The sequence below is a fragment of the Coregonus clupeaformis genome, unplaced genomic scaffold (genome assembly GCF_020615455.1).
Source record: "Coregonus clupeaformis isolate EN_2021a unplaced genomic scaffold, ASM2061545v1 scaf1149, whole genome shotgun sequence".
Lineage (NCBI taxonomy): Eukaryota > Metazoa > Chordata > Actinopteri > Salmoniformes > Salmonidae > Coregonus > Coregonus clupeaformis.
The window spans coordinates 23,187-41,770 of record NW_025534603.1 but is presented as its reverse complement, the minus strand read 5'-3'; the positions used below and the strand labels follow the sequence as shown (position 1 = coordinate 41,770).

General features: G+C 38.0%; 1 protein-coding gene across 1 annotated transcript in view; it reads left to right on the top strand.

Annotated features, from left to right (window-relative positions):
- The first annotated feature begins 1,949 nt into the window (after positions 1-1,949).
- Positions 1,950-18,584, top strand: part of LOC121561382 — a 30,223-nt gene continuing 13,588 nt past the window's right edge. Inside the window, exons 1-7 of the mRNA XM_045217618.1 lie at positions 1,950-1,977; positions 2,387-2,592; positions 5,140-5,223; positions 5,320-5,430; positions 13,925-14,020; positions 16,042-16,131; positions 17,793-17,882. Of these exons, the coding sequence (XP_045073553.1) occupies positions 2,549-2,592; positions 5,140-5,223; positions 5,320-5,430; positions 13,925-14,020; positions 16,042-16,131; positions 17,793-17,882 (515 nt within the window). The 5' untranslated portion in view covers positions 1,950-1,977; positions 2,387-2,548. The remainder of the gene's footprint in view (positions 1,978-2,386; positions 2,593-5,139; positions 5,224-5,319; positions 5,431-13,924; positions 14,021-16,041; positions 16,132-17,792; positions 17,883-18,584) is intronic.

The following is an 18,584-nucleotide window of genomic DNA, read 5'->3' as shown; positions in this document are numbered from 1 at the left end:
AAAAGTGTTGCGAGCATTGCATTGTGAAAGGTAATTACTTTATATGAAAGGTATTTCTAGATAAAACACTGATTAGGTTTGGTGAAAAAGTTTCTGTGTGACTTTGTGTGTTGTTCAATTGAAAATGTGCTTAAACTTTTTGATGATCTGTTTTGAGTTTCGTACTAAGAGTTGTGAAATTTAACCACATACTTGAAAATAGTACCAAAGCGAGAGAAAAAAAACTGTAAAATATGGCCTTTTTAGGACGTGGTTTTGACAGTATTTACTTTGTTTCAAATCATATTTAAATAAAGCTTTCTGAAATGGTGTAGTGGAGCCTGGAGAAGTAGATCTGTAATGAAACTCTAATTTCACAAAACATTTCCCAAACGACCTGCAAAGGAAAGGCACCCGGTGTGAAAAGTTCTGTTTTCCTATCGTTTTTTATGGGTATTCCTACATTTTTTGTGGGGGTTTCACTCTTAAATCACACTTCTTATTTATTTATTTTTTATAAAAAACGACCAGAATTGGATGATCTAAGTCCCACTGCTTAAACTTCATCAGGAGACCGTTTTTTTTTGGTCTGGGAAAAATGTAGAAAATATATTTTTGTGAGGGTGTATTTGCCCTTTAATTAAATGGCACCTAGCAAGAGACGTTTTGGATAGCGGTGTTTCTGTTGGCTACAATGTAGGCCTACAGCGTGATGGCAGAGTTTGCTAAACAAATGCCCTCCCGATTGATACAGATCATCATATCATTCTGCCAGGTAAGCACACTTTGCAGTCAATATTTAATTTAGAAGGTTTTTTGGGGAAAGCCTTTAGAAATGTTCATTCAAACAGTGCACAACCAGTTGAGAGCTGCAGACAGTAGGTGGTGGTATGACCCGCTTACGCTTGTTTACGCACCGCCATAATACCATTGAAGAAGAAGACGGCAGCGCGCTCTTGCTGCCTGATATTATTCATCCTCCACATACAACACCCGTTCTGCCAGTCACATTCTGTTAAAGGTCCCCAAAACACACACATCCCTGGGTCGCTCCTCTTTTCAGTTCGCTGCAGCTAGCGACTGGAACGAGCTGCAAAAAAAAACAACACTTAATGAGACCGTTTCATCTCCATCTCTTCATTCAAAGACTCAATCATGGACACTCTTTCTGATAGTTGTGGCTGCTTCGCGTGATGTATTATTGTCTCTACCTTCTTGCCCTTTGTGCTGTTGTCTGTGTCCAATAATGTTTGTACCATGTTGTGTTGCTACCCTGCTATGTTGTTGTCTTAGGTCTCTCTTTATGTAGTGTTGTGGTGTCTCTCTTTATGTAGTGTAGTGGTGTCTCTCTTGTCTTGATGTGTGTTTTATTTTTAATCCCAGTCCCCGTCCCAGCAGGAGGCCTTTTGGTAGGCTGTCATTGTAAATAAGAATTTGTTCTTAACAGACTTGCCTAGTTAAATAAAGGTAAAATAAAACAAATACAAATAAATGTGTGCAGCGCGCATGTCAATATATTTCACGTGCTTTGCAATTGTGTAGGCTACTTTGTGCATGGTTTCTTTATTGTACTATATAATTGATACGGCGGATACCTCCACTACACTACTAATACGCATCAGTGGGGAAGTGAGTATATGGCCTACATAACCTCCACTACACCACTGAAGTTACCAGTGAAAGACTCCTTCAACGCTCACCTGGCCGCTGCTCACGTTCCTGGGACTAAACTGGAGTGTAGGTCTTTACTGAAGATTATTGTACTAACATACATGGTATTTCTAATGGTCATGCTGCCTAACCCTAACCGGTTCATTCATTCAATATCCGACACTCGGGCTTTGTCTCTGTTGTGCGTTTAACAGGTCGGGACTTGTCCTCTCGTAATCCATACAAAACCAGGGTTTATATACGTCATCGGAGTTACCAAATAACTTAAAAGTGAAAGTAAAAAAGCAACTTATGCAACTGCCATTTTAAGACGACTGCGTTATGAAGGTAACATTTTTGTTTTTTGAATTTAAGATAGCAAAAATCGTGGTTTATTACAGGTCTAGAGACCAATAGTTTTACATGACCGTAGGAGCATTATTATTTCGACAAGAGAACTCGGTGCAGGTTGATTTCTAAGGACGCGTTTTAAGGACGACGTGACGTTAGCACCGAAAGTTTGGGCTGCGGACTATATTGAATCAAGATAGTTTATGTAAAGTTGTATATAGGCTATCAAATTCTTAAAGTTTAATACAGCCTATAACTCACAATAAAAACAGTAGGCATTTAACTAGTCTAAACTTTGGTAACTGCCCTTTATGTATGTGAAATAGTGTCATGTTAGGCCTTTGGTATCCTTTAAGCATGTAGCCTACCGATTCCATATCTTTTTTTTAGGCTGAATTAAGTTTAGGAGGCCATATCTGAACAACGTCGACAACAGCTTTTCCACAATAGGCAAACAATATATGCCTTTCTGTAAAATATGCTGAGCAACAGTAAAGTGCCTTGGACCGTCGTTTCTGAGAAGGAGAAGATGGAAATCCCCCGACAGCCTGGGGAGAGCGAATAAAATATGGAGGAAGACAAAATGGAGGAAGACAAAATGGAGGAAGACAGGTAAATGACCTATCTGGGTTGTGTTAGTGTTTTCATAACGTCGGTGAAATGTGTCCATTTCATGTGCAGCTACCGGCTGTTCCAATAATTAATAAACAATTAATAAACAATTAAACCTGAATTTGGACCGGTGAGAAACTGTCGGTTTCGTTGCTAAACGTTTTGCTACAGTGTGTTGTAATGAATACTCCACAGGCAGCTACCGTTTTAACACACCTGCCGGTGATTACGACAACACTGCCACGTTCAGTAGCCAAACGTTGCCTATAGAAATGCCACGAGTAGCCTAGAGTCGACGCTATTCCAAATGCTTATAGCGTATCTCTATATGAACGTTCCAAAACGTTGCATCTTGCTGAACGCCCCCCCCACTAATGTTTTTTTTATACACGGAAGTATAAGTGAAGGTATAATATATTTAGGCACGAGCTAAAGGGAGGGACCTACCTGTATTGGACCAATAAAAACTCTCGTTTTCGTTGCAAAACCTTTTCTGTTGCTACTGTGTGCACCACTGAATACACCCCTGATGCACTGCGAGCTCAGCGTGTGAGTGGATGAGTTCCGGCAAGCAAATTGCCTCAAAGGTCGGGTCCTTTATTTTAGAAAAGTTAGGCGAGCTCGCCAACACATTAATTTAGTTCATAAAAGCTCATTTGTATGTACATATCTACCTGGTTTATAGGTTGTACTAGGGTCAATATACCTCCAGACAGGTTGGTAATATGTTGAATGGCAATGGAAGAGTCGGTTAGATTATTCATTTATGAAGTTTATTTGAACAGGGACAATGTACAACAAAAACCTAAAAGTCTCAGTAGACTTGAGAAATGATGGGTTGTAGCCTACCATATTTAGCAAACAGCTATTTCCATCTGCAGGTCCCAGGCAGGGGAACAACCAGGGCTGGTCATGGCTGTTCTGCCGCCCTAGGCGAGACAAAAAAAAAAAGGCCAACCCTGTAACCCTCCTGTAACCCCCCTGTAACCCTGTAACCCTCCTGTAACCCTATAACCCTGTAACCCTCCTGTAACCCTGTAACCCTGTAACCCTCCTGTAACCCTGTAACCCTATAACCCTGTAACCCTGTAACCCTGTAACCCCCATGTAACCCCCCTGTAACCCTGTAACCCTGTAACCCTCCTGTAACCCTGTAACCCTGTAACCCTATAACCCTGTAACCCTCCTGTAACCCTGTAACCCTGTAACCCCCTGTAACCCCCCTGTAACCCTGTAACCCCCCTGTAACCCTGTAACCCTCCTGTCCCTGTAACCCTGTAACCCTGTAACCCTGTAACCCTCCTGTAACCCTGTAACCCTCCTGTAACCCTGTAACCCTGTTACCCTGTAACCCTGTAACCCCCCTGTAACCCCCCTGTAACCTTTTAACCCTGTAACCCTGTAACCCCCCTGTAACCCCCCTGTAACCTTGTAACCTTGTAACCTTGTAACCCTGTAACCCTGTAACCCTGTAACCCTGTAACCCTGTAACCCCCCTGTAACCTTGTAACCTTGTAACCCTGTAACCCTGTTACCCTGTAACCCTGTAACCCCCCTGTAACCCCCCTGTAACCTTGTAACCCTCCTGTAACCCTGTAACCCTGTAACCCTGTAACCCTGTAACCCTGTAACCCTGCTATTTTGCTCTGAGCAGAGGTTGACAAAGACCCTCAGAGGTGGAGGTGCTAGATTGTGTGTTATCTTGTAAACTAGGAAGATGGATGGCTAGCACATATCTGTGTATGTAGGTCTACATGGGTTAAAGTATAGGTTTGCTAGCTGGGTCTACATGGGTTAAAGTATAGGTTTGTTAGCTGGGTCTACATGGGTTAAAGTATAGGTTTGCTAGGTGGGTCTACATGGGTTAAAGTATAGGTTTGCTAGCTGGTCTACATGGGTTAAAGTATAGGTTTGCTAGGTGGGTCTACATGGGTTAAAGTATAGGTTTGCTAGCTGGGTCTACATGGGTTAAAGTATAGGTTTGTTAGCTGGTCTACATGGGTTAAAGTATAGGTTTGCTAGCTGGTCTACATGGGTTAAAGTATAGGTTTGTTAGCTGGGTCTACATGGGTTAAAGTATAGGTTTGCTAGCTGGGTCTACATGGGTTAAAGTATAGGTTTGTTAGCTGGGTCTACATGGGTTAAAGTATAGGTTTGCTAGGTAGGTCTACATGGGTTAAAGTATAGGTTTGTTAGCTGGGTCTTCATGGGTTAAAGTATAGGTTTGCTAGCTGGGTCTACATGGGTTAAAGTATAGGTTTGTTAGCTGGTCTACATGGGTTAAAGTATAGGTTTGCTAGCTGGGTCTACATGGGTTAAAGTATAGGTTTGCTAGGTGGGTCTACATGGGTTAAAGTATAGGTTTGTTAGCTGGGTCTACATGGGTTAAAGTATAGGTTTGCTAGCTGGTCTACTGTTCATCTGAGTCTGTTAGTGTGTTTGTTGTATCTTACCGTTAGTCCATCAGTGTAAGTACAGCTTTTCTTTTCTTTGAATTATTTCCTAGAAATATGAATTTTCACTCAAACTGTGTCTGTATTTGTAAAGGCTTCTGCAGACAGTATCTCCTGCATCAAGCTGTCTGTCCGTGAAAAGTGACCACTCCAGGGATCGACCAAATGGAGATCCCAGGTACGTGTGTACAGTGTGTTAGGTTTACAGGATAAGCTGTTAACTCAATATTTCACTTGCAATTTAAATGATTGTTTTTGTTTAATTGTTAAACAGAGTTCAGTGTGGAGGAACATCACCTACCTCCACAGTTGTTTCCCTGAACAGTACCGGGTCCATTGATAGACCGATCACCTTCAGAGACAGAACCACAAGTCCATACTCCAGGTGAGATCACTGTTTCTCATTGGGCCTCAGCTATCATTCAATAATGTGATGTAACTTAAGTCACTATGAAAGTAACTAGTGATATACAGTGAGCTACAAAAGGTTTTGGGACAGTGACACATTTATTGTTGTTTTGGCTCTGTACTCCAGCACTTTGGATTTTAAATGATACAATGACCATGATGTTAAAGTGCAGCCTGTCAGCTTTAATTGGGTCAGCTTTAATTGGAGGGTATCTTCATTAGGACTGACCCCCTTTAATTGGAGGGTATCTTCATTAGGACTGACCCCCTTTAATTGGAGGGTATCTTCATTAGGGCTGACCCCCCTTTAGTCGACTGGTCAATTGTTTGGTCGATAGGCTGCTGGTCGACCGGGATTTATTTTAATTGAGCAGTAGCAAAAACCAAAAAACATTGAATGGTGTACAAGACACCTGTCTGATTCACGCCTGTCTGAGTGGACTAATCCATTGTGGAGGCCGTGGGGATGGAACAGTCCATCAATAAGACGTGCTACTGAAATTGTATATGGTTATATTACGTAAGAACAATGATGCAACACTAATACAAATATTATTTTATAACAAATGCGCTTTCTCCCACGTTGGATAGCGGTCGCTTCCCACGAGTTCTGAAACATCAGTGCGCAGTTGAATTGATGCCTTTTCCTAGACCATGTTGCTATGTGCATAATAGCAAAGTTAAGCAGCATATTGGTGTTGAGAACAATGCGGCGGAGGCAGCAGCGGAGTGAGGAGACGAGAAAACAGCCCTTGCCTTAATTGTCCAAGAAAAGTGAGGAGAGAGGAAGCCAACTTAATGAAGTCTATAATCAACAGCCTAACTGTTAAATGTGACTGGCTTTATAAATCATCCATATACACATCTACAGAAATAAGACATCCTGCTTCTGTTGCCTGTTTGAGTGTTTGTTTAATAGCCTACTGATTCCGTGAGCACCAAGTCTCACACAATGACATGTCAAGTAAACAATTTCACAAATTAGGCTGTTTCAAATCTTTGCTCGGCTGTAAAAAGGCTTGTTTATAATCTTTGCTAAAAAGTAAAAAGGCTTTACACTTTTTTTTCGTTAGAACAACCTCTCTGGTATTACTTCTAATTTATTTTGTGTTGTTTACACTGTTCCAAATCGTCAGAAATGATATTTATAAAAATAATAACAAATTTTTTTTCTTGATCTACATCTTGTTATTATTACTATTATTATTATTATTATGATCATCAGTTATAATTAGTAGTCTTAGTAGAGCAGCCTTGTATAACCACCATGGAGCTGTAGGCCTAAGAGCGCATCCTGTTTAGTCTGAATACCGTAACATACTTAGGCCTGTATTTCAATAGTTATATATACAATTATATAGTAATCTAACAGCACCTGTTTGGAACACACAATATGCAGCAGAGCTTCTCCTTACCTTCTGTTTCTTGATCTCCAGTATTTTCCACAACTAGTCACATTTATTCCACACATCTGACTTCCCCTTTACCTCCTGAGCAACCAGTAAACATTCCCCTTTACCTCCCGAGCAACCAGTAAACATTCCCCTTTACCTCCTGAGCAACCAGTAAACATTCCCCTTTTACCTCCTGAGCAACCAGTAAACATTCCCCCTCGTTTCGAGTTTTATTTGTCACTTCCTCTGCATCCATTTAGCTGTCAGTGTGTTACGGTGTTTGGAGTTTGTTATAACATATACAGTAAGTGAATTAGTCCCAATACTTTTGGTCTCCTCAAAAAGTGCTGTAATTTCTAAACGGTTCACCCGATATGGATAAAAAATACCCTCAAATTAAAGCAGACAGTCTGCACTTTAACCTCAATGTTGTCGTATCATTTCAAATCCAAAGTGTTCGAGTACAGAGCCAAAACAAAATAAAATGTCACTGTCCCAATACTTTTGTAGCTCAATGTATACTGTAATACTCATATATTACAAGTGATATGTACTTTAATAGGCCTATATTACTAGTGATATGTACTTTAATAGTCCTATATTACTAGTGATATGTACTTTAATAGTCCTATACTACTAGTGATATGGACTGTAATAGTCCTATATTACTAGTGATATGTACTGTGATAGTCCTATATTACTAGTGGTATGTACTGTAATAGGCCTATATTACTAGTGATATGTTCTGTAATAGTCCTATATTACTAGTGATATGTACTGTAATAGGCCTATATTACTAGTGATATGTTCTGTAATAGTCCTATATTACTAGTGATATGGACTGTAATAGTCCTATATTACTAGTGATATGGACTGTAATAGTTCTATATTACTAGTGATATGTACTGTAATAGGCCTATATTACTAGTGATATGTACTGTAATAGTCCTATATTACTAGTGATATGGACTGTTATAGGCCTATATTACTAGTGATATGGACTGTAATAGTCCTATATTACTAGTGATATGTACTGTGATAGTCCTATATTACTAGTGATATGTACTTTAATAGTCCTATATTACTAGTGATATGTACTTTAATAGTCCTATATTACTAGTGATATGGACTGTAATAGTCCTATATTACTAGTGATATGTACTGTGATAGTCCTACATTACTAGTGGTATGTACTGTAATAGGCCTATATTACTAGTGATATGTTCTGTAATAGTCCTATATTACTAGTGATATGTACTGTAATAGGCCTATATTACTAGTGATATGTTCTGTAATAGTCCTATATTACTAGTGATATGGACTGTAATAGTCCTATATTACTAGTGATATGGACTGTAATAGTTCTATATTACTAGTGATATGTACTGTAATAGGCCTATATTACTAGTGATATGTACTGTAATAGGCCTATATTACTAGTGATATGTTCTGTAATAGTCCTATATTACTAGTGATATGGACTGTAATAGTCCTATATTACTAGTGATATGGACTGTAATAGTCCTATATCACTAGTGATATGGACTGTAATAGTCCTATATTACTAGTGATATGTACTTTAATAGGCCTATATTACTAGTGATATGGATTGTAATAGTCCTATATTACTAGTGATATGGACTGTAATAGTCCTATATTACTAGTGATATGGACTGTAATAGGCCTATATTACTAGTGTTATGTACTGTAATAGGCCTATATTACTAGTGATATGTTCTGTAATAGTCCTATATTACTAGTGATATGTACTGTAATAGGCCTATATTACTAGTGATATGTACTGTAATAGGCCTATATTACTAGTGATATGTTATGTAATAGTCCTATATTACTAGTGATATGTACTGTAATAGGCCTATATTACTAGTGGTATGTACTGTAATAGGCCTATATTACTAGTGATATGTTCTGTAATAGTCCTATATTACTAGTGATATGTACTGTAATAGGCCTATATTACTAGTGATATGTACTGTAATAGGCCTATATTACTAGTGATATGGACTGTAATAGTCCTATATTACTAGTGATATGTACTGTAATAGTCCTATGTTACTAGTGATATGGACTGTAATAGTCCTATATTAATAGTGATATGGACTGTAATAGGCCTATATTACTAGTGATATGTACTGTAATAGGCCTATATTACTAGTGATATGTTATGTAATAGTCCTATATTACTAGTGATATGTACTGTAATAGGCCTATATTACTAGTGATATGTTATGTAATAGTCCTATATTACTAGTGATATGGACTGTGATAATCCTATATTACTAGTGATATGGACTGTAATAGTCCTATGTTACTAGTGATATGGACTTTTATAGTCCTATATTACTAGTGATATGGACTGTAATAGTCCTATATTACTAGTGATATGGACTGTAATAGGCCTATATTACTAGTGATATGTACTGTAATAGTCCTATATTACTAGTGCTATGGACTGTAATAGTCCTATATTACTAGTGATATGGACTGCAATAGTCTTATATTACTAGTGATATGGACTGTATAGTCCTATATTACTAGTGATATGGACTGCAATAGTCCTATATTACTAGTGATATGGACTGCAACAGTCCTATATAACTAGTGATATGGACTGCAATAGTCCTATATTACTAGTGATATGGACTGTAATAGTCCTATATTACTAGCGATATGGACTTTAATTGTCCTATATTACTAGTGATATGGACTGTAATAATCCTATATTACCAGCGATATGTACTGTAATAGTCCTATATTACTACCGATATGGACTGTAATAGTCCTATATTACTAACTATATCGACTGTAATAGTCCTATATTACTAGCGATATGGACTGTAATAGTCCCCATATTACTAGCGATATGGACTGTAATAGTCCTATATTACTAGTGATATGGACTGTAATAGTCCTACATTACTAGTGATATGGACTGTAATAGTCCTATATCACTAACGATATGGGCTGTAATAGTCCTATATTACTAGTGATATGGACTTAATAGTCCTATATTACTAGCGATATGGACTGTAATAGGCCTATATTACTTGTGAAATGGACTGTAATAGGCCTATATTACTTGTGATATGGACTGTAATAGGCCTATATTACTAGTGATATGTACTGTTATAGTCCTATATTACTAGTGATATGTACTGTAATAGGCCTATATTACTAGTGATATGTACTGTAATAGGCCTATATTACTAGTGATATGTACTGTAATAGGCCTATACTACTAGTGATATGTACTGTAATAGACCTATATTACCAGTGATATGCACTGTAATAGTCCTATATTACTAGTTATATGTAATGTAATAGTCCTATATTACTAGTGATATGGACTGTAATAGTCCTATGTTACTAGTGATATGGACTGTAATAGTCCTATATCACTAGTGATATGACTGTAATAGTCCTATATTACTAGTGATATGTACTGTAATAGTCCTGTAATAGTCCTATATTACTAGTGATATGGACTGTAATAGTCCTATATTACTAGTGATATGGACTGTAATAGTCCTATATTACTAGCGATATGGACTTTAATTGTCCTATATTACTAGTGATATGGACTGTAATAATCCTATATTACCAGCGATATGTACTGTAATAGTCCTATATTACTACCGATATGGACTGTAATAGTCCTATATTACTAACGATATCGACTGTAATAGTCCTATATTACTAGCGATATGGACTGTAATAGTCCTATATTACTAGCGATATGGACTGTAATAGTCCTATATTACTAGCGATATGGACTGTAATAGTCCTATATTACTAGCGATATGGACTGTAATAGTCCTATATTACTAGCGATATGGACTGTAATAGTCCTATATTACTAGTGATATGGACTCTAATAGTCCTATATTACTAGCGATATGGACTGTAATAGTCCTATATTACTTGTGATATGGACTGTAATAGGCCTATATTACTAGTGATATGGACTGTAATAGGCCTATATTACTAGTGATATGTACTGTAATAGTCCTATATTACTAGCGATATGGACTGTAATAGGCCTATATTACTAGTGATATGTACTGTAATAGGCCTATATTACTAGTGATATGTACTGTAATAGGCCTATACTACTAGTGATATGTACTGTAATAGGCCTATATTACCAGTGATATGCACTGTAATAGTCCTATATTACTAGTTATATGTAATGTAATAGTCCTATATTACTAGTGATATGGACTGTAATAGTCCTATGTTACTAGTGATATGGACTGTAATAGTCCTATATCACTAGTGATATGACTGTAATAGTCCTATATTACTAGTGATATGTACTGTAATAGTCCTGTAATAGTCCTATATTACTAGTGATATGGACTGTAATAGTCCTATATTACTAGTGATATGGACTGTGATAGTCCTATATTACTAGAGATATGTACTGTAATAGTCCTATATTACATTTTACATTACATTACATTTTAGTCATTTAGCAGACGCTCTTAACCAGAGCGACTTACAGGAGCAATTAGGGTTAAGTGCCTTGCTCAAGGGCACATTTACGTCATTTAGCAGACGCTCTTATCCAGAACGACTCACCAATTGGTGCGTTCACCCTATAGCCAGTGGGAGAACCACTTTATTACTAGTGATATGGACCGTAATAGTCCTATATTACTAGTGATATGTACTCTTATAGTCCTATATTACTAGTGATATTGACTGTAATAGTCCTATATCACTAGTGATATGTACTGTATTAGTCCTATATTACTAGTGATATGGACTGTAACAGTCCTATATTACTAGTGATATGGACTGTTATAGTCCTATATTACTAGTGATATGTACTGTAATAGTCCTGTATTACTAGTGATATGGACTGTAATAGTCCTATATTACTAGTGTTATGTACTGTAATAGTCCTATATTATTAGTGATATGTACTGTAATAGTCCTATATTACTAGTGATATGTACTGTAATAGTCCTATATTACTAGTAATATGGACTGTAATAGGCCTATATTACTAGTGATATGGACTGTAATAGTCCTATATTACTAGTGATATGTACTGGAATAGTCCTGTATTACTAGCAATATGGACTGTAACAGGCTTATATTACTTTTTGAAGTAGGTTAATGAACCCATATGCTAAATCAACACTGTAAAAAAAGATCAGGAGCTGAAGACCTCTCCTGATCCCTGAATCGGTTTTGTGCAGAAGTTGCCAAAATCTCTCCAACGCATGGTCACCTATTGTCATTGATTTCAGTTTTGAATAGCTCATTTTATGCAATTAAAGGTTAGAATAACTTGAAACCGTGATGATTTAGCCACATTGTTTCATCATCTCACTAACTGTTATTTAGTTGGTCTACAGACCTATCATCTCACTAACTGTTATTTAGTTGGTCTACAGACCTATCATCTTACTAACTGTTATTTAGTTGGTCTACAGACCTATCATCTCACTGTTATTTAGTTGGTCTACAGACCTATCATCTCACTGTTATTTAGTTGGTCTACAGACCTATCATCTCACTAACTGTTATTTAGTTGGTCTACAGACCTATCATCTCACTAACTGTTATTTAGTTGGTCTACAGACCTATCATCTCACTGTTATTTAGTTGGTCTACAGACCTATCATCTCACTGTTATTTAGTTTGTCTACAGACCTATCATCTCACTAACTGTTATTTAGTTGGTCTACAGACCTATAATCTCACTAACTGTTATTTAGTTGGTCTACAGACCTATCATCTCACTGTTATTTAGTTGGTCTACAGACCTATCATCTCACTTATTTAGTTGGTCTACAGACCTATCATCTCACTCTTATTTAGTTGGTCTACAGACCTATCATCTCACTAACTGTTATTTAGTTGGTCTACAGACCTATCATCTCACTAACTGTTATTTAGTTGGTCTACAGACCTATCATCTCACATCATCTCACTAACTGTTATTTAGTTGGTCTACAGACCTATCATCTCACTAACTGTTATTTAGTTGGTCTACAGACCTATCATCTCACTGTTATTTAGTTGGTCTACAGACCTATCATCTCACTAACTGTTATTTAGTTGGTCTACAGACCTATCATCTCACTAACTGTTATTTAGTTGGTCTACAGACCTATCATCTCACTGTTATTTAGTTGGTCTACAGACCTATCATCTCACTGTTATTTAGTTGGTCTACAGACCTATCATCTCACTAACTGTTATTTAGTTGGTCTACAGACCTATAATCTCACTAACTGTTATTTAGTTGGTCTACAGACCTATCATCGCACTGTTATTTAGTTGGTCTACAGACCTATCATCTCACTTATTTAGTTGGTCTACAGACCTATCATCTCACTCTTATTTAGTTGGTCTACAGACCTATCATCTCACTAACTGTTATTTAGTTGGTCTACAGACCTATCATCTCACTAACTGTTATTTAGTTGGTCTACAGACCTATCATCTCACTAACTGTTATTTAGTTGGTCTACAGACCTATCATCTCACTAACTGTTATTTAGTTGGTCTACAGACCTATCATCTTACTAACTGTTATTTAGTTGGTCCACAGACCTATCATCTCACTAACTGTTATTTAGTTGGTCCACAGACCTATCATCTCACTAACTGTTATTTAATTGGTCTACTGACCTATCATCTCACTAACTGTTATTTAGTTGGTCCACAGACCTATCATCTCACTAACTGTTATTTAGTTCGTCTACAGACCTATCATCTCACATCATCTCACTAACTGTTATTTAGTTGGTCCACAGACCTATCATCTCACTAACTGTTATTTAGTTGGTCTACAGACCTATCATCTAACTGTTATTTAGTTGGTCTACAGACCTATCATCTCACTAACTGTTATTTAGTTGGTCTACAGACCTATCATCTCACTAACTGTTATTTAGTTGGTCGACAGACCTATCATCTCACTAACTGTTATTCAGTTGGTCTACAGACCTAATATATGTCCTACTGGGTATACTGTGTAAAGTTATTGACTAGAATGATTCTAATATTTACCTGAACACTATTCTCTGTGTCTGAAAGGCCTTTGGGAGCAGTATCTCCTACCCCAAGCCAACTCTCCTTGAGAAGTGACCACTCCATGGCTCCACCTATCACATTTACAGATGGAGATCTCAGGTACGTGCAGTGACCACTCCATGGCTCCACCTATCACATTTACAAATGGAGATCTCAGGTACAGTACCAGTCAAAAGTTTGGACACACCTACTCATTCAAGGGTTTTCCTTTATTTTTACTATTTTCTACATTGTAGAATTATAGTGAAGACATCAAAACTATGAAATAACACATATGGAATCATGTAGTAACCCTTTGCTTTGATGACAGCTTTGCACACTCTTGGCATTCTCTCAACCAGCTTCATGAGGTAGTCACCTGGAATGCATTTCAATTAACAGGTGTGCCTTCTTAAAAGTTACTTTGTGGAATTTCTTTCCTTAATGCGCTCGAGCCAATCTGTAGCGGGGGTATACAGAAGAGAGCCCTATTTGGTAAAAGTCCATATTATGACAAGAACAGCTCAAATAAGCAAAGAGAAACGACAGTCCATCATTACTTTAAGACATATAGGTCAGTCAATACGGAACATTTAAAGAACTTTGAATGTTTCTTCAAGTGCAGTCGCAAAACCCATCAAGCGCTATGATGAAAATGGCTCTCATGAGGACCACCACAGGAATGGAAGACCCAGAGTTACCTCTGCTGCAGAGGATAAGTTCATTACAGTTACCAGTCTCAGAAATTGCAGCCCAAATAAATGTTTCACAGAGTTCAAGTAACAGACACATCTCAACATCAACTGTTCAGATGGGACTGTGTGAATCAGGCCTTCTTTTACATTTTAGTCATTTAGCAGACACTCTTATCCAGAGCGACTTACAGTTAGTGAGTGCATACATTTTTCATACTGGCCCCCCGTGGGAATCGAACCCACAACCCTGGCGTTGCAAACGCCATGCTCTACCAACTGAGCTACACGGGGCCCTATGGTCGAATTGCTGCAAAGAAACTACTACTTAATGGACACCAATAAGCAGAAGAGACCTGCTTGGGCCAAGAAACACGAGCAATGGACATTAGACCGGTGGAAATGTGTCCTTCGGTCTGGAGTCCAAACTGGAGATTTTTGGTTCCAATCGCCGTGTCTTTGTGAGACGCGGTGTCGGTGAACGGATGATCTCCGCATGTGTATTTCCCACCGTAAAGCATGGAGGAGGAGGTGTTATGGTTTGGTGGTGCTTTGCTGGTGATACTGTCTGTGATTTATTTAGAATTCAAGGCACACTTAACCAGCATGGCTACCACAGCATTCTGCAGCGATACGCCATCCCATCTGGTTTGGGTTTAGTGGGACTATCATTTGTTTTTCAACAGGACAATGATCCAACACACCTCCAGGCTGTGTAAGGGCTATTTTACCAAGAAGGATAGTGATGGAGTGCTGCATCAGATGACCTGGCCTCCACAATCCCCTGACCTCAACCCAATTGAGATGGTTTGGGATGAGTCGGACCGCAGAGTGAAGGAAAAGTAGCCAACAAGTGCTCAGCATATGTGGGAACTCCTTCAAGACTGTTAGAAAAGCATTCCAGGTGAAGCTGGTTGAGAGAATGCCAAGAGTCTGCAAAGCTGCCATCAATGCAAAAGGGTGGCTATTTGAAGAATCTCAAATATAAAATATATTTTGATTTGTTTAACACTTTTTTGGTTACTACATGATTCCATATGTGTTATTTCATAGTTTTGATGTCTTCACTATTATTCTACAAGGTAGAAAATAGTAAAAAATAAAGAATAACCCTTGAATGAGCAGGTGTGTCCAAACTTTTGACTGGTAGTGTACGTACAGGGGTGTAATCCATGGATCCACCTATTACATTAGAGAATAGAGATCTCAGCTTTGTGTGTGTTTAAAGCTACTAGTCTATCTGTTTAATTGTATTCTTGATTGAGTTTAGTAAGTTGTGCTCTTGCGTTTTATAATAGAAAATAATGTTACTGTACAGTTATCGTTTTGGTTATACTGTACGTTTTCTATAACTGACTGACTGAGAAATATACTTCAGTTATTCATTCAGATTGTACTTGTATAATTCTGTGTCTTTGTACATCTTCATTTAAATCCTCCTTTCCACAGTGGTAAACAGGAGAGGGTGTTGTCACCGTGTCTGTCCATGAAGAGTGATCGGTCCATGTACAGTCCCATTAACTTTGGAAAAGATGCCAGGTATGTGAAGAACAGAAGCTTTCACATGTAGACACCGGTATGGTGCTGGAGGTAATGAATGTGTGGTTAAAGGGGCAATCTGTGATTGCTACATGCATTATTTTACTTTTAAATTAATGATCTATAGCCATTGACTCTTGAAGAATGTAACTTGTAAATGCCTCATGATCTTAGTTCAACTGTCGTACCCCATCAGATCCCAACATAGAAGCTTGTTTTACTCCAATGTTTTTAAACAAACACTGTATAGCCTCATAACATGGTTAAATTTTTTATTTTTGATCTCATGGATGGCCAGTCCTGGCATTCATAGCCCCATCCATGAATGTGAGAGTAGTCACAGTTCTCCAACCCCATCCCTAAATTGTTTGCCCAAAAACGGGGTGACCGCTTTCTTGTTGTTTCAACTGCAGATTGTCCCTTTAAAAAGTGTTGGAATTCCCCTAATTTAAAGAGGTGAGATCCTGTGTGTCACGCTCGTTAAATGATTAGTGGAACCAAGGCGCAGCGTGATAAGCGTACATTTTATTTGTACTTAACACACGAACACAAAACAACAAACGAACGATACGTGAAGTCCTAGGTTACACAAAACAAACCTTTACGGAACAAGATCCCACACCGACTAGTGCAAACAGGCTGCCTAAGTATGGTCCCCAATCAGAGACAACGAGATACAGCTGCCTCTGATTGGGAACCACCCTGGCCAACATAGATCCACACGATCTAGAACTAACATAGAAAATAATACATAGAAACTCCACACCCTGGCTCAACATTTAAGAGTCCCCAGAGCCAGGGCGTGACACTGTGAGTCTATCTGTCCAGGGCCTTATCCACAAAGCATCTCAGAAAAGGTCCTAGGAATCGTGTTAAAACCTGTTTTAAGACCCCAAAAAAACTACCAGCTCAGAGTAGGTTTTAGGATGATGTTGAGACACTGCTCAGACTAACTCTGAGCCAGGAGTAAAATCAACTCATAATTATTGTCTAATATGTTTCCATGCATAACCTTTTTGTTTAACCAATTCTGATAGTTGCTAAAAGTGGAATTTTGACAATATTACCGTTATACGTCACTCCTGTTTAACAACACTAAATGACTTTGCCACAGTAGGCATCAAGTCACTTGCCGATTTAATATTGCATTCAACGTCTGAAAGATCTATCAACATAAGCCCTAGATGCCTTCAATTGCCCAATTTAGACATATTTTTTAACAACGCGATGTTGCACTCCAAATGGATAACTTGAAATAACGTGATATAGGTAATTAAATAATCCAAGGAAAAACGTGTTTATGTATTAGCCTAGTATTTAGGCATATCATGTGAAATGGGCATCATGTGAAATCATTGTCAAAAGCGCAGGAGTTAGATTTTTTTTAACTAATAGAAGAATCTCAAATATAAAATATATTTTGATTTGTTTAACACTTTTTTGGTTACTACATGATTCCATATGTGCTATTTCATAGTTGTGATGTCTTCACTATTATTCTACAATGTAGAAAATATTAAAAATAAAGAAAACCCTTGAATGAGTAGGTGTGTCCAAACTTTTGACTGGTACTGTAGGTCTAGATTATTTATGGGGTTCAAAATGAAAGAGAGAACAACATTTATCATTCATAAACAAAATCCCCCTTGATCTTTCCACAGTGGTAAACAGGAGAGGGTGTGGTCACCGTGTCTGTCCATGAAGAGTGATCGGTCCATGTACAGTCCCATTAACTTTGGAAAAGATGCCAGGTAAGTGAAGAACAGAAGCTTTCACATGTAGACACCGGTATGGTGCTGGAGGTAATGAATGTGTGGTTAAAGGGGCAATCTGTGATTGCTACATGCATTATTTTACTTTTAAATTAATGATCTATAGCCATTGACTCTTGAAGAATGTAACTTGTAAATGCCTCATGATCTTAGTTCAACTGTCGTACCCCATCAGATCCCAACATAGAAGCTTGTTTTACTCCAATGTTTTTAAACAAACACTGTATAGCCTCATAACATGGTTAAATTTTTTATTTTTGATCTCATGGATGGCCAGTCCTGGCATTCATAGCCCCATCCATGAATGTGAGAGTAGTCACAGTTCTCCAACCCCATCCCTAAATTGTTTGCCCAAAAATGGGGTGACCGCTTTCTTGTTGTTTCAACTGCAGATTGTCCCTTTAAAAAGTGGTAGGGGGGGTATACAGAAGAGAGCCCTATTTGGTAAAAGTCCATATTATGACAAGAACAGCTCAAATAAGCAAAGAGAAACGACATTCCATCATTACTTTAAGACATATAGGTCAGTCAATACGGAACATTTAAAGAACTTTGAATGTTTCTTCAAGTGCAGTCGCAAAACCCATCAAGCGCTATGATGAAACTGGCTCTCATGAGGACCACCACAGGAATGGAAGACCCAGAGTTACCTCTGCTGCAGAGGATAAGTTCATTAGAGTT